The sequence below is a fragment of the Nicrophorus vespilloides genome, unplaced genomic scaffold (genome assembly GCF_001412225.1).
Source record: "Nicrophorus vespilloides isolate i.1.1-1 unplaced genomic scaffold, Nicve_v1.0, whole genome shotgun sequence".
Taxonomy (NCBI): Eukaryota; Metazoa; Arthropoda; class Insecta; order Coleoptera; family Silphidae; genus Nicrophorus; species Nicrophorus vespilloides.
Window position 1 is genome coordinate 54,155 of NW_017099988.1, and position 16,435 is coordinate 70,589.

The following is a 16,435-nucleotide window of genomic DNA, read 5'->3' on the forward strand; positions in this document are numbered from 1 at the left end:
TGCGGCGAAGAAAAGTACATATTTTAATGTTGAGACATTAAACATTTCTTAACAGCGGACGTTGACGAAACCTAATCGATTGATTCTGGGGGGTGGAACGCTCTAGTTATATACAAACAAATTCCATCGTTTCTAAGAATTGATTTTGTTATTCGTAGTGGAAAGTACGTGTTTCGTAATATTGTTTAATAATCACATTACACGCTGTGTATACACTTATCAATTTATAATTTGTGTTTTGTTGCAGATTTGCAAGATTGTGATTATCTGCAAGACTTATTTGGAAAGTGGTCCAATCAATTTATTAATCGAACAAATTTATAATTACATTCTCAATATCTACAATGTTACGAGTTACTCACACATTAATTTAACAATTACAAATCATATTCAATTAAAACCGTCTTACATTTGTTAGGTTAATTTACATAATAAATAAACAAAAATATTACTACTCAATACTCAATTACAATATCTGGTGAAGATTTTTTTACTTAATTTAACCCAATTAAGAGATAAAGAAGTTTTGGCTTCTATTAAAGAAAAACTAACAGTTTTTCAAAAATGATCAACATTGAGAAAAATATCAGGGATTGTCCGAAGATTGTAATTGAAATTAATTTGTTGCAATTCATCCACTTATAACACAAGTTATTTTAGTAAATATTGTTGTATTTATATTTATAATTTTAAATTTATAATATTATATACTGCATCACATTATCCATGACATGAAACATAAATTTATGTCAGGTGTACCAACTATTATGTACAATTACAGAAGCAATAATTGGATTTACATGGAGTCAATTATATCCAAATAAGTATACCTGATATATTTATTCCAAATTTACGAATACAGTGAAACCTCGTTTAACCAGAACCTCGCATAACGAGTATTTCGCTTAGATAAATAAATTGCAATAAAATTAACTCGCAAAATGGAACGCATTATCGAATATTACATTAGTTTATATGGGGAAAATTGTTTCACTATACGAGTAATTTTGAAACGGATTATGCTTGTTAAGCGAGGTTCCACTGTAAGGTAGAAATATAATTATGCAAAATTATAATGACTTATTACGATACTTTATCAATATATTAATATATATATTTATAAATAAACAAATATTACTAAATTATTTAATTAATTATATTGGAAACAATTTAATTATAATGTATTTTAATAGCACAGAAAAAGTTGTTTACAGAGTTGAATGAAAATAGTTAGTGATTTACTCAATCATGCAGAAAATCTTCATCAGTATAGATTGTGAAAGTACTTCTGGAATAATAAAATTGGTAATAAAAAGTAATCGATAAAAAATAGTATACGTCTTAAAATGTTTGAAAATGAAATCAAAATAAGTTCACGTTAAAATATATTTATTATAATAGATCTATTGGATAATAATTCATTATTAAATAATTATATTTTATTAAATAAATAAATTACTTGTTATTAATTTTAGCATTTCAATTCATGTATTTAATGTAGGCAAACAAACATACACCATTTCTAAATTCAAATATCAGTCTATATTAAAATTAAGCAGTTTCGTTCACAGCAATAATAATAAAATAAAAATATTAATATTTGCAAAGGGATTTGATATAATTTAGTATATTATTATTATTTTTAGAAAAAAAAAAGTGGTCAATAGCCCTTTGAAGCAGTTGACTTTTTGATTTATGATATTTATAATATTGTATTGATTTTTTTATTTTGTAATTTTACTGTATCAATAAATATTATTATTATTAAAAAAAATAATGATGTAATTACTAATTCAAATCTTGACATGTAAATTAAACTAACTTACTGATATTTAATGACAGTAAGAATTTTCATAAAATCCCAAAGTATTTGCACTTTTATTAAAGGTATAAAATAATAATTTTTTAAAGAAATTTGAAAACAAATCTTTAGTCCGGTTCTGTATTTACATCAGAGTGTCAAGTTATGTGACCAAAGTCTCTTATATTTTCTTATGTACATAGAGCGCCATCTCTTGAGACAGAAAATTAAATATATAATGTTTGTCACTACTTTTTTTGACTTTATTATTAATAAGTAATTATATATAAGTACTTTTCAATATTTCTTAAATTTAAAATTTGACTTTGACTATTAATATTGTTAAATCAGAAAAACAAATGATGAACAATTGTCAATTAATTTAATTATTTTATGTCAAAAATACCTATACATTATTAAAGTAATTGTAATAGATTTTCATATAGTAGTTGGGCAATAAAAAAAATGTATTATATCAAAACTCATTTAATAAATTGTTAGCCTTCAGACTTGTTTATTATATTTTTTTGATATTTTCTCTATTAGATTTTTTAATTCAATTAAATTAATTATAATTTATGTTAAGCTTTTTTTTACATTTTGAAAGAGTCATAAAATGTGTTGGTGATGAAAGTTATTTAAATGGTTTTGGGTAAAAAATAACTAATTACTAGATTTTTAATAGTTTATTTTTGATTCGAGATATACATCAAAGGAAGGAGAGAACAAAATAAAAAATGTCATTTATTACATATATATTTGCTTAATTACACTTAATAATATAATAGCTATATTTTAAAAATTAAAATATGTGTATATATATATAAGTAGGGAAAAATAGGGAAAATATGGAATATTTACATTTTGATGTATAATTACAATATCAATTGATTATTTTTTTTTACTTTAAATACAATTTACAAGCAGTTATTTTTATTAAATTTAATTGTTTATTAATTATTATTCCACTTAGTTTAGATATTATTTAAAGGTGGCGGATTATATAACTGTACAGTATGTTAATATATCCGTCATCTTGAAACTAGAAATGTATAAACACCGAAAAGCTATATTCATGTATTATATAGTTATTTATATAATAATCATATATTTATTTATTTATATTAACAAGTATATATTTTTGTATTCAATAAATTAAAACAATAATTATTTTTTTTAGGCATACAGTCTTCATTATTTTTATATATTTATAATAATATATTTTAATGTACAGAGATGAGGGCATGACGATGATGCTTTATTTTATTTAATATACGTTGAATATATTTATCAAAGCAACGCCGTCCTGATGGCGCCCTTCGAAGATTTATTTTTTTTCTTTTACTTCAATTTACCTTATAATCTAACTATGCTAAGACATAAAACATAATGTATACCAATAGTTTGTCGTGTCAACTTTTTTTTTTACACAAGTTATACAAATCAGTTCATTTTATGGGCTACAAGATCACAGCATTCACTACACAATCAGCCATCTCGCTTGGGGTAGGGGTAGAATGAGAGAAGAGGAGAGAGATCAGCGTTTGTTCCTTAATTAATAATACTGTTTCGCGGCGGATCCACTCAAAAAAATAAAAAATACCGCGTTCTAATTCGAATTTTGCCGTAAACATTTTCGTTATCCATGTCTCTACACCACAAACACGTTATATAAAAATATAAAATCAACTAGTCGATAGTAGTGTTCCGGGTTTGGGGGATTTTTTTTTTGGAGAGTTGAAGAGCGCACAACTTCCGTTCGTTATTTAGTACATTTCCGGATTGGAAGCCCGAGTTTCATAATTAGTTCATTAATTGATAAAGCACATCTAATAGAATAGGAAAGAATAGTTAAAACAAAACAAATAAACTGTATGCGGGTCGTTCTGGGTCGTTTTATATGCATACATTTAAATATGCAGAAATATATTGAAATATCTTGAATTTGTTCGTTTAAAATGTGGAGTGTGATTCGTTAAGGCACTCATGATAATATTATATAATTAATAAAATTTGTCGAGAAGTAAAACCCTGTAAGCGGATTCGTTCAAATTCTTCGTATCGTTTTGTCTTGATCGTACGTTTTGGTCCACACCACTTAAGCACCACAGATTTGTCTCTACCGTTAGTTAATGACCAGCGCTCGAAGCACTAGTATAAGCCATTCTCACACTTCCGTACCATCCTCGCCTTCGTCCTCGAAAAGAGGTCCGGTCACGATCTTTTTCTTTGGTTTCGGGGGTGGACGTGGAGGAACCTTCGGGGACTTTCCATCGGTGGGCAACAGAGAAGCCGTTGATTCTCTTCGTGAATCGTTGTCAGGGCTTCTAGCCCAGCTGCCACGAATGGCATCTGCATTGAGGTTCCTCTGACCACTCCTAGGAAGCGTTGCGGCCATCGGTGGTGAAGACTCGTGCTCGGCTATAGGATCACAGGGTTGCGGTGACAATGGGAAGGCCGTGCGTGGACCTCTCGGGGTGCTGGTGTTGTTCTCTGCCAATTTGTTGAGGGACAGAGCTGAAGCTCCAGTGGCCGTCGTGCGAAGTCCAAGGTTGTCGTAGAGAGGTTCTCCTATGTCGGAGAGATTCATGTTCGGTGGTTCGCTGCTCCAGCTAGCCCTAGGTCTCCTCGGAATGGTCACATAGGCTCCTTGCCGGGGAACCCTGATGGGCGCTCCGTGCGGCGAGGTAAAGGGCGAATGAGACCTCGAGTAGGGCAGAGTACGATACAAGTTTGCAGTGTCATAAATGGGGCTGTGAATGGGCGATTGCAGGCCGTGGTTTAGCGGAAGTCGAGACGTATCTGCAACTGTTGATGCGGAACTTCCAGCTGGAGAGATCTGACTCAAGGTGCGCGGCGGGAACGACAATAAATCTGGTGGATATTGATTTTCGTTCCTGTAATCAGCATCCAGATTATTCTGGGACTTGAGCTGCCCTCGAGATATGTAATCATAGCATCTCGTCTCCTCGTCACCATCTGAAAATTAAATTATAAAACATTACTATAAGAAAAACAAAAAACTTATTATTAAGTTACACTTTTCCGTCCGTCCCTCTTGTTCGCGCTTTGCAAATATTAAATTTAAAAATATGTAAGTTTCAATTCGGTTGGGGAAGGAACATTTGAGGAGAGCAAACATGATATCCGCTAGTTTACTAAACTGAAACTGGTTGTTTGAAAATATCAAATAACCCTCAGGAGGGTGCTTTTTCGCGGAGAACAATTTGATGATAACAAGGAAATAAATTTGATTTACGTCTTCCTTCAAATGGTGATATTTTCACGGATACATCTTTTCTGGTGGCATCTGTAATTAGTATTGGGATAAACTAATTTACATAGGAATAGTTAATGGTTGCAGTAGGAAATACGTTTATGGTGGTATTGCGGTGAGGTGGTAAATGTAAATAGCAGTAATAAAACAAGAAAGAACACTGCGGTTTGGGGACACTTACTGAATATAGATTCGTCGTCGATTAGCATTTTCTTCGCCTCGCTGACCTCGGTTCCACCACTGGTGACAGACGGCGGGACGGAGTATTGTCGGGGCGGCTTCAATATCGGATTCACGTCGGTTATAAGCGCCTTCTCCATCTCCCCGGGCCGACCGTCCAGGTTTATGAATTCATCTTGGCTCAGATGTCGATTCTTCGACATCGGACCTCTATTCCTACCGTTGCGCTTGCAAAAGCAGCAGATGATCAGAATGATAATGATCAGGAGGATTACGGATCCGACGCTGAGGGCGGTGATCATGATTACTATGTTCGACATAGATGTAGACGATGATGCACCCCCGCCAAAATTGTCGGTCCCTTTTAAGTAGACCGTCACATTGCGTTCATCACTTCCTCCGGCATTCGTTGCGATGCATTTGTATTCGCCACGATCTCGGATGTGTATATTAATAATGGTCAGGTTGTCCCAATACGGAGTCTCTTTGGTCGATGTAATGAAATACTTCATTCCGTTTCTCTGCGTGTCGACGCTTCTTCCATTCCAGTACCAAACGACGCTCGGTCTTGGCTCACCTTCGACCTTGCATGGGATCGTGTAGTTCGTTGTATCCGCTTCGAGAACCGCACCAGGCGATGGAACCACTATTTTGGGGTTGCAGGCGAAGATCACCGACGAGTCAGACCAAGTCCGGCCCTTCAATCTTTCCGGCAGGTCGCACTCGGTGGATTTCGTTATCCAATTATTATCGTGCGCTATCTTCCTGAACGGTTGCAGCTTACAATCGCATATCCACGGATTTCCAGCCAAAACCAAGCTCCCCAATTTCCTCAATCGGTTACTGAAGTTCACGCTCATGTGAGTAAGACGATTGTTCTCCAAGCTCAGATGCAGCAATGAGCTATTTTCACCGAACATGTACTCGCTTATGTATTCCAATTGATTGTTGTCCGCGAATATTTGCTGCAAATGGATCATGTTTTCGAACATGTTGTTCTCAAGTTTCTTGAGTTTATTATGAGACAGGTTTATTATACGCAGCCTCGAGTTGTCTGCAAAGACTTTGCTATCCAACTCCTTAATGGAATTTCTGGAGAGATCCAAGTCGATAAGTAATTTGAGGCCATCGAAAGTTAAAGGATGGACATTCTCTATACTGCAATATTGCAGTTTCAGTTTGTGCACGTTCGCGAGGCCGGCGCTAGAGAACTCCTTCGTCTTCAATTCGTAAAACGAATTATTTGAAAAATCTATATCCCTCAGCTCGCTGCTCAGATTCAAAGGAATCTCATTGAAATGTACGCTTCTACAATCCGCGGTTTTCTTGCCGCTGCTCCAGGTGCATTTGCATTTGCTACATTTGGAGGTCCAATCATCGTTATCTGCCGTCACCATCAGCACCCAAAGACACAAAACAGCTACCAATCTTAGCGCCATCTTTCATCCAATTATCTTCACGCTATGTCCATCTGAAACATAAAACGAATACATTAATTTTTCATACCAAATATTCGACGTCGCTACTGCTGTTGCATGCTTCCATTGTAATAAGAATTAGGCGCCAGGAACAAGACATGCTTGTAATGTGAATAGCGGATAAAATTACATGTCACGTACGGCTGGAAAGATACTTTAGATAATAACAAAGTTATTATTGCCTGAAATTTCCGTTTTCCTGCCACGACGCCAACGTTTTCCATCGTCTGTACTAATTATTTTTATTATCTTCTTTTCCCTTTTACTATTTAACTTTCTCGTTCTCACGACAACTCAAAACAGTTTAAATATATATCTTACAAACAAACAAAACTCAAAAAACATATAATTTTTAATGACAATTACTAGATCCACTGGAATATTGGAAAACAATCATACCTATTAGAAACTCATAGTTTAGTATGTTGATTTATGATCATTAACTATTAATCAATAACGAATACACTATATAGTTTCATTAATGAATTCCTTTATAAAGCAAAATTTTAACACAAACATCGCAAAATATCCTTTTTAAATTTTTAAGTTTTATTTTTATAAAATTACTAAATATTATAAGTACGATAACTATACAAAAAATGATTATTTATCTTGAAATATGTTACTCAAAGCATTACAATATTATGACTGCAACTTTAGCCCGATTGTTGTTGCTTATTGTTTCGTTGCAATTCATTAAATAAGAAACGTACTGAGAAATGTACACAATCATCATTTTTGAATAAACACACTTCGCTCCTCTGGTCAAGGTCTAAAAATTCATTATTACATAATGTTGTTATTGCATTTAAACATGCACGACTTTGAATTCTTAGCAAACAAAAATTAAAAATAGTATTTTAAATTCCTATCGTTTACAAATGCCGAGCACATATATTTTAATATAATAAATAATGAACCAATTAAAGTTTAAATAACATTTTCTCATTATTATTTTTAATATGCTTATTTGGTTAATTGTTGTATAATGACTCAATTATTTAAATGGATAACATAGAAATGGTCTTGGTAAAAGTACTGTTAATATTTGTACAGTTATCAGATGCAGTGTATGTAAGTAAGGTAATAAGCTTTGATCTTCTGCAATGACTCACTTTATTAGCATGTGCTGCTGAATCATTCCAGTTATTCCCATTGTTTAGTATTGCGTTACTCTCTTATGTGAATAAAATGCTAAGTTTCATATTTTTTTACTCGTTCAGAATAATAAGGATATGTGTTGATGTAAAAATCTATATTTATATATAAATGTTATTAGTAATAGTTAAAAAAAAGTTGGTGTCAACTAAATTTAGAAGTGTTTCTATTATAAATGATGTGTTTTGTTTTGCTGAGAGTCACTTAACTGGATGAATGTCGCGCTATGAGATGCTCAAGACGGAAATACTGTTCTACCCTGTCACCTTTCTCAAAAAAACATTCTTTCTTGCTCAGTGAACCCCGAAAGTGATAAAATAATAGATTTTGCTCCCCTCTTCCTATGATCCCAAAGCATTGCCAATATTTACTCCGTCCTTCAACAAAGTTGATACAACCTAGAAGGATTAGGGTTTATGGTATTGTTCAAATTCATTGATTTCATTAATTCTATTAATTTTATGATGATTCACATTTGATCTTGTTATCTAAATTTGATTTATATGAAATATATTATCATAGAGGTCGATGGCCTTTGGCACTGTTTGTTTGTAAAATGCATTTCTATTCGGTTTAAGAAGATTGATAACAGTAAAGAAAATATCCAATAACATTAAATTTATTTTCGTGTTTAAGTGTCAACCAGTTGAGCAATAAGAAAATAAATACCACAAAAATCAATTGCAAGGAAAGCTAAACAGATGCAAGTGCATTTTATATTTACGCTACACTTAGGAAGTATTTCGTAAGCGAGTGCTTGAATTTGTTCAGTTTATTTACTTTTTTGAAGGAGCGAAAGAAGTAGCAGCATTGCGCGTTTTCAGAAATTGATCATGCTTATTAAGCGTCGACTAAAAATAGCAATGACCTTAAGCGTGTAATTACCCGGGTCAAATATAATTAGCGTTGGTGATTCTAAGAAAGTTTAACGCTGCAGATGGAATCTGAATGAGTATAAGAGAGAGGATACATGTATTTCTGCATTGCCGGTATGATTATTGTTATTTGGTCTTCCGCATGGTAACCGTGGATAATATAAAGTGTAGGCGAAGTTCAACTGCTTCTAATCCTTCCACTTAACCCACCAGAAATTATCATCTCGAAATAGAATATAATTAAAGTATGTTTGCATCATCAACCCGAAAAGTTTATGGCAAGTGTAAAAGTGCAGACATGTTCCTCTAATGGTTGGGTTTGAAAACTCGGAGAGGGACGAGACGTTAATTTAGTTTAAGTGTTTATTATGCGGTGTGAAGTTATCGATGATGCATGGATGCTAATCCCGGATAGTTACATAAGGCCGATGTCTACTATAGTGTACACATGCAATTACAGTGCCTGTGTGAAGTTTTACTCTCGTTCCTCTTTGGTCGTTCGGAAATTTCTTTGTACGATGAAGGTTCTGGGTTGATGAGACGCAGAGAGAAAGACAGGGTTAAATGAGAAGTTGAGAGGAAGAGAGAGAAAGAACCATTAGATACATACACAATGTCGCCTTTATTACACAATGTGGGTCGTGCTAACGGCATCATCTTTCCACCGGAATCGATTGCACCATATTTAATTTACATATAAATGGGCGCATTTACATATTGTTCAAATAATAATATAAACGCGGTACCAGAAAATGCATAAAATTCACCCTCATTAATATGACATACATCCATACACCTTTAAAGTTGCTTTATGGACTTGGCACAATCACCCACTCTGCATTGCAATATCCTGCAAATAGCATTTAGTTCCGAAATGTTTCCTGTCGCAATTTACACTTATAAGAAGTTTGTCAAGAAAGTAATTTCCGAGTATAATATCCATACTTTGTTATAAGTGCAATACATATTTTAATTATATATTCAAATTTAATTAATAATTGATAACAACTTCTTATGTTTGTCGATGAACATCATTTGAAATAAACCTTTAGTTAAAAAAAAATAAGATTAAAGTTCTTGCTCTGCAGAAAACACTTCTAGAATATAAGAATGTTATAAAAAATATAAGAATATATAAAAAACTTAAACTCAAATAAAACCAAATTCTTTTTAAATACTTTGTAAAAATAAATTTAATAGTGTGCGGTTTTAACTGTCAATTAAAAATAGAATTAATAAAGTTACCTATGGAAATTTCCAGTAGGTAAGCAATGTGTTTATCGATCGAGTTGCAATTAAAGCCCAAAGTCACTTGAGACCAAAGCTTTGCGTTGCCTCACTGTCAATAATATAATCCGTTGTGGATGAAGGGACACGTTACCTGCGGCTAGAAAAATCTAGAAACATATAATACTTCTTTGCATCGAATGTCTATTCGAGATCAGCATTCGTGATGCTATATTGTTGCTCTAAATGTATTATGTTTCGACTATTGCTTAAGAATAAAAAAGGAAAAATTGCTGCCTGCGCATTAATTGTCACCTTGAAGAGATTGAAATAAAATATGTTGACATTGTATCGAATTTGTGTAAATCCAGCCGCATGGAAAAGTTTTTTTTTACACGTGTGGGCCTTATTGATTACTCAGTTTCAACGTTAACTTCCTTTTTATATAATTGAAATGCAGCTGTTTCTTTTAATTAAAATAATTCCTAGAAGGCAGGTTTCTAATGAATATTGATGATACAGTGATTATATATAAAACTTATTTTGGAAATATCATCAATGCTATATTAAAAATAAAAAATATTCAACTATGTTTGTACATTAATCATCTTTATTTGATAAATCAATGTATGAAGAATTATTAATAAATATTGCAAAGAGCTTACAAGAAATTATGTCATGGTTGTAAATTGAAAGTAGAAGCTTGAGGAATTTCAGAAAATGCAGTCGAATAAAAAAAAGTAATGTTTGGATCGTTTCCAGGTAGAAATTAGCAAGATCACGTAACCGTAACTAATAATATACTAAGAGAATGGTTTTATAAAAATAAAAACAATTTCATTCAATTATATTTTTCTTTTACCAATAAAAGTTTATAAACAAATAACAATTCCATTCAATAATTAATAATAATAGAGGAATTTGAACAATCAATGTTTAGATCAAATAATAATTGCATGAAATTACAATTATTCTTTAAAATTAATAATTATTACTTTACATTTCAAGGAAATATGTTTTATATTATTCTAATAATCTAAATGAAGAAACGTCGAGTTAAATTATAAAATGTAAATTTCTGGTTAAAATTGTTGGTGTTTATATAAGTGTATCAGTTTTATGCTTTTAATTTACGGTAACTCGTGTTCAATTTTCATTGTATTTAACAAAATAAAAATCATATGAATGATTCGTCGCGTGATACGCTGCGACAGCAGTTTAATAAATTGTCAACGTCAACCTTGGACGTTTATTAGCGTAAATTGATAGAAAATATCTGCACGGGAAGTGTACGTCTGCTAAACGGTTCCACGAAGTAGAAACTCCACCTGTATTATATTTTGCATGTCTATCAAAGAAAATGTATCTATTTATTAATAAAATAATGGAATTATATATTTTTTTAATTAAAATTTGTTACGTTGTAACATATTTTCTTATTATGTGACTTTGTCAAAAGATTATTATAAAATATAAATTTTATAATTAATTACAATTGTACTTAATATTTGATTTGTTTCAATTCAATCAGTCGAAATGTTTATTTTACTTACCGAATTTTAGTTGGAACAACGCAATCTGTAACAGAAAAGAAAATTCCAATTAGTTGAGATACAATCATGAAGTATGTCTTATATTTATTAGGTATAAAGTTTGTAATAGTTACAAGGATATATCGTTATAAGTGGACTCATATTTTTATTAGTAATACTCGATATATTATATAAACAACACTTTTCTCTCTTCAGTCCATCTGGATTGATTCAGTTATTTCAAAATCCATATATGAATAAATTTTTCTATTTTAACCCAGAAATCTCTATGGATTTTACAATTCTATTAATATTGAAATACTGACTTTTCGTATTAATAAATTAATCATATTATTAGTCATTACTATATATGTTACTATACATACATAATTTTAGAAATTAGTCATGAAAGAAATTATGAAAACTAAATAAAATTGTATAACATTTGTTTAATTTAGTTTAGTTAAGTTAAATTATGGACATAAATAAACGTGTAAACATATTTGTGTAAAATAATTTCCATTGCGTTGATGTTTTGACCTTGGACAATCTAAAATTGGAGCAGAATGTTTTACAAGTATGTAGTGCAATTTAATGAATCACGAGACGCACAATCTGTACGTCAATTATTTATTTTTTAGATCGATAACCCAGTTATACTTTTATCTTAATAATTAATTGTCTCAAAACATTCGCTTATGAAATTTTCTTTAAAAATAAAAATAATAAAACTGTTTTTTTTTAAATTAATTGACAGTCAATCAACGTGCAAGTTTCCGATAATAAATTTCATTATTCACGAGAAGCCAAGTCAAACAAGAAAACTCACTGAGGCTTGTCGTTCCTTTATACTCTCCTGAAACTAATTATTCACCTTCTTTGATCGTCCTTGGTAAATTTTTACACCGTGTAAACAATGTTTACTTATAAAAGTCTTCGGTGAACTTTAGTCAATTCTATTATGCTTCCATTGTAGGACCACATCGTTGAAATAGAGAAACAAAATTGGAATCACGATAGCATGCTTTGTACTTTCTGATGGAACTAATAAAGCAGACTGTTGACGCAAGTCGTGTGCAATTGTATTTATCAATGATAACGGCTGCAATGAATAACCACTTTATTATGAAAGAGGAAGAACGTGCGGTAAACGAAATACCACGTACTATAGAATACTGCATATGTTGCGTAATTGAAGCCAATTAGGAGGAGGACGGACGAGGAAGATAGGAATATAATCGAAAGAAGTGTATGGAATAAACAACAAGACTGTTGTGCAGACTAGAATATCCATCTCCTTCTCCAGATTTGCTTCCTGTCCATTCTGCTTATATTTACTATTGCCAAGTCAGCGACCTTCGCGTGCATTTATTTATTTATATTTATCTATGGGCACGTGCTTTTTATTACCACTGTCCTGTATTTAGACCATGGGTTCGGTTCTCAAACGTGACGGTAAATCGTTGACCCCTTAGGATTCTTAGAATACATACAACCATCATTCGTGTTTCTAAGTACAGATATTGATCAGAAATAATTTTAGATTTTAACATATTTGGTACTTAATATTAAAGTGCATTAAAGTATACAGTTTAAAGCCATTTGTTGAGCATCAACATTATAAATTACGCCTTTTCATTAATAATCAGATGTGATTAAGCTTTTTCCAATAATGATTTTATGTTATTATAATACATATTTATTTGTTGAAATTTTAAAAATTGAAAGAATTCAATCAAAAATTGCATAATATGCCAGTCATAAAATTATATATGTGTTTCAAGGATAACAGTTGTCAAATGGTCAGTTTATAAATATTTAATAGTATTTATGAAATGTTATAAGTATGTCTTGAAAAATAAATAAAATAAGGACATAAAATGTACAATTTTATTCATTCAGAATTTTGAATATGTTCATTAATGTGTCAAAACAGAAAAACGAGTAATGTTTAACAGATACTAACGTAATAGCATAAATCGTCAAAGTATTTATTTATAAATAGTCATAAGCAGTAATTAATAAATCATTGCAAAGTATAAAATAACTGAGAAAAATAATCTTAATAAATGTTAAGATAAACGTAAGTAATTTAAATAAATGAATTATAACTTGAAGTGTGTTCTATTAAATTTGTATTATTATCATTAACAAGATAAAATGAATTTATGACTTAACTTAATTTCGTTTAATAAATCTGACTGTTTTAATACTTGTGTTAATATTTAATGAGTTTACGCTGAAAACATCGAATAACGGTGGGTGGAAACATTTAGTTGTTGATATGATGTCTAAATTATTAAAAAAATATAAAGTTATCGAAACAATATTGTTAAATAATAAAATATTCACGATTCTATGACGATTTCGATATAATGGTCTATAATAGCTAAATTTGTTGAAAGACCATAATGGAACTATTAAAGTCAGTATGAAATATTGAAGTGGTATATAAGTGGTTGGTAATAATAGATTACTACTATCAAGTATTAACAAACGAGTCGTTAAAGAATTGTTATTCCGTGGCAATTCGATCATTATGAAGAGCGCCTGTCTGTCCTTTGAGAACTCCACGGCGAAATATAAACGGACTATTTCCTTTCTGTAATTGAGATTACGTGCTTCCACGAGCAAATACAGCGGAATTGAATTTATGTGATTCGATGCATTCGATCATTTTTCAAAAGTAGGAAAGCGGCGATTTGTCCACGGACAAATGAACTGGAATCGATGGGAATAAATCAGCACCAGTAATTAAAACACACATACTGACTACACGAGAGAGATAGAGAGAGAGCAATTAAAAAAATAAAAATAAAAAAGGGCACCACTGGAATCGCCACAGAAGGGATGTAAATCCATAAGTAGTTGAACGCGTGTTCAGTAATAAAAGGCTGGAAATGTATGGAATTATTCGGTTACGACTCATTTTTCAATTTAATTACCGCACAAATTAAAGACTGCGAATAAATAAATAAACGCTTTCGAACGTCCAGCGTGTGAGCGGGATTTAAATTTGTGTGTTTGTTTGTGTGTGCTTTGAGTTTTGTGAATGTGCAATATTTGAATCCGACGGTGGTAGGTGGCGTTGGATGAATGGTCCCAATGTTTGGTTTTTAATTTGCTTTCAAATGCACTGTTTGACCAATTTATCTTTTAATGGAATTTATTTTCCATCCGGTCGCAGCACCACCAGCAGTTCCTGCTAACAGTAATTTAAATGTATTGCTAAATAAGCGCCCCATTTCGGACCCCGGTTCCCGCTTATTTATTTATTTGTTTGTTTTGCACTCTTTGCTTTTGTTGCCTGTTTCTGTTTACTGCTTTACACTATTTTATTTTTGTTTCGCAGTCCTATCGCTACGTGCAAATGTTCCCATTTAATTGAACTTTTCAGTCTATAGACAGAACACAGCGCATTTACTTTTATCTTCCCAACCAACGAAATAATTAGAATAAGATTCCTCACTACGTTCTTAATTAATATCGCGCCTATTTTGCATATTGCAAACTTCGTAGGACTTACTTTGAAGAAACAAACCGTTTCCAAGACTATGCGTCATGTCTTGTAACGCAATGATCTCATGTTATTACATTATTTAAAAATCAAGCAATTTCTGATAAAAGCTTACATTTCTTTTAAATTATTCTATTCAACATATTACATTATATTAAAATTACGTAATCTTATAAAAGCAAATATAAATAATTAAAAATAATTTTAATATAACATTTAAAGCAATATTTATTAAAAATTATTCCTCAAACATTACGAAATTACGTTTCAAATTCAAAATTATGATGTCATGCAACATTCCATCAAAATTGCAGATTGAGACAAACAACTTTTACATTCAAGTAGGAGTAATTTATTACTATAATAAAGTATTTAGGTTAAGAAATAATTTATAATAGAAAGAAATTAAAAATAATTATAATATAGAAGATACATTTGAATTCACTTGAATAGTGAAAACACAAAATAAAACTAAATTGTAAGCAACAATTAAGGTGAGAAAATATAAGACAGAAGTATCATCATCGACAAAAAAGACTATTGACTAAATGACCATGATTGAAAAATTTGCATTGCACTTACAATTCATCAGAGGAAGTACAAGAACTTGGCTCTTTTCTCTTAACAAGGAACACTCAATTGTTCTTAATTGAAACAACCAATGACAATGGAAAGGACTTGTTTGAATTTCAAAATTGCTTATAATGATTTGCGATTGTTTACATTTTTCCTGTTTATTAATATTCCAAATGACATTTTACATAATTTTATATTGGTCAAGAAAGAAAAAGGCAAGGAAAATAATTCACGCGAATGTAAAATTAATTTAAATGCTAAGGCCAATTTAAATAGATCGATTCTCTCACCACCTTACAGATTAACTGAACTTATAGCATACAATAAATGTCTTACATGTTTCTATATGATAAATAGCTTAATAGCTTGTGTGATATTTTTTATTTTAAATATATAATAATAAATTATAGAATTACATTAATGATAATGTAAATTATTGATTATATAATATATTAGATTCTTTAAGTAATGGGTATTTTTTTTATAATTTGTAATAATATAATCAATAAAATGTATGAAGCTGATGTGTGCAGCAGCTACGCCTCCAAAATGAATACGTAAGAACGTAGAAGAAAAAACGATATTAAAGTTATTTCAATTTGGTTCGTTCGCCTTTGAGAAATGAAAATTTCCATATATTGATTTTCCCAAGTTTCATGTCTAGTCAGCAGCCACTCGATATGCTTGTTTTTCTTAAATATCATATGAGAATTTATGAGGGCGCTCGACTTTTATTGAACGACGTTCGATTGCTCCTTTTTTTTTGTTCGTAACCTTGCATGCAGTAGTCAACTGAAATCCGATGCAAACATTT

At 31.2% G+C, this 16,435-nt stretch overlaps 1 protein-coding gene across 5 annotated transcripts in view; it reads right to left on the reverse strand.

The window, feature by feature from the left end:
* Positions 1-3,210: 3,210 nt before the first annotated feature.
* LOC108566574 (amphoterin-induced protein 2) overlaps positions 3,211-16,435 on the reverse strand; it is a 56,793-nt gene continuing 43,568 nt past the window's right edge. For 3 of the 5 annotated variants that reach the window (XM_017926539.1, XM_017926538.1, XM_017926537.1), the window contains 3 exons: positions 11,550-11,574; positions 5,260-6,729; positions 3,211-4,780 (listed from right to left, as the gene is read on the reverse strand). In XM_017926539.1, coding sequence (XP_017782028.1) covers positions 3,969-4,780; positions 5,260-6,697 — 2,250 coding nt within the window. In that variant the 5' untranslated portion in view covers positions 6,698-6,729; positions 11,550-11,574 and the 3' untranslated portion in view covers positions 3,211-3,968. Of the gene's footprint in view, positions 4,781-5,259; positions 6,730-11,549; positions 11,575-12,357; positions 12,573-16,435 lie in introns of those variants that run through there. The other 2 variants (XM_017926540.1, XM_017926542.1) reach the window with 2 other exon arrangements.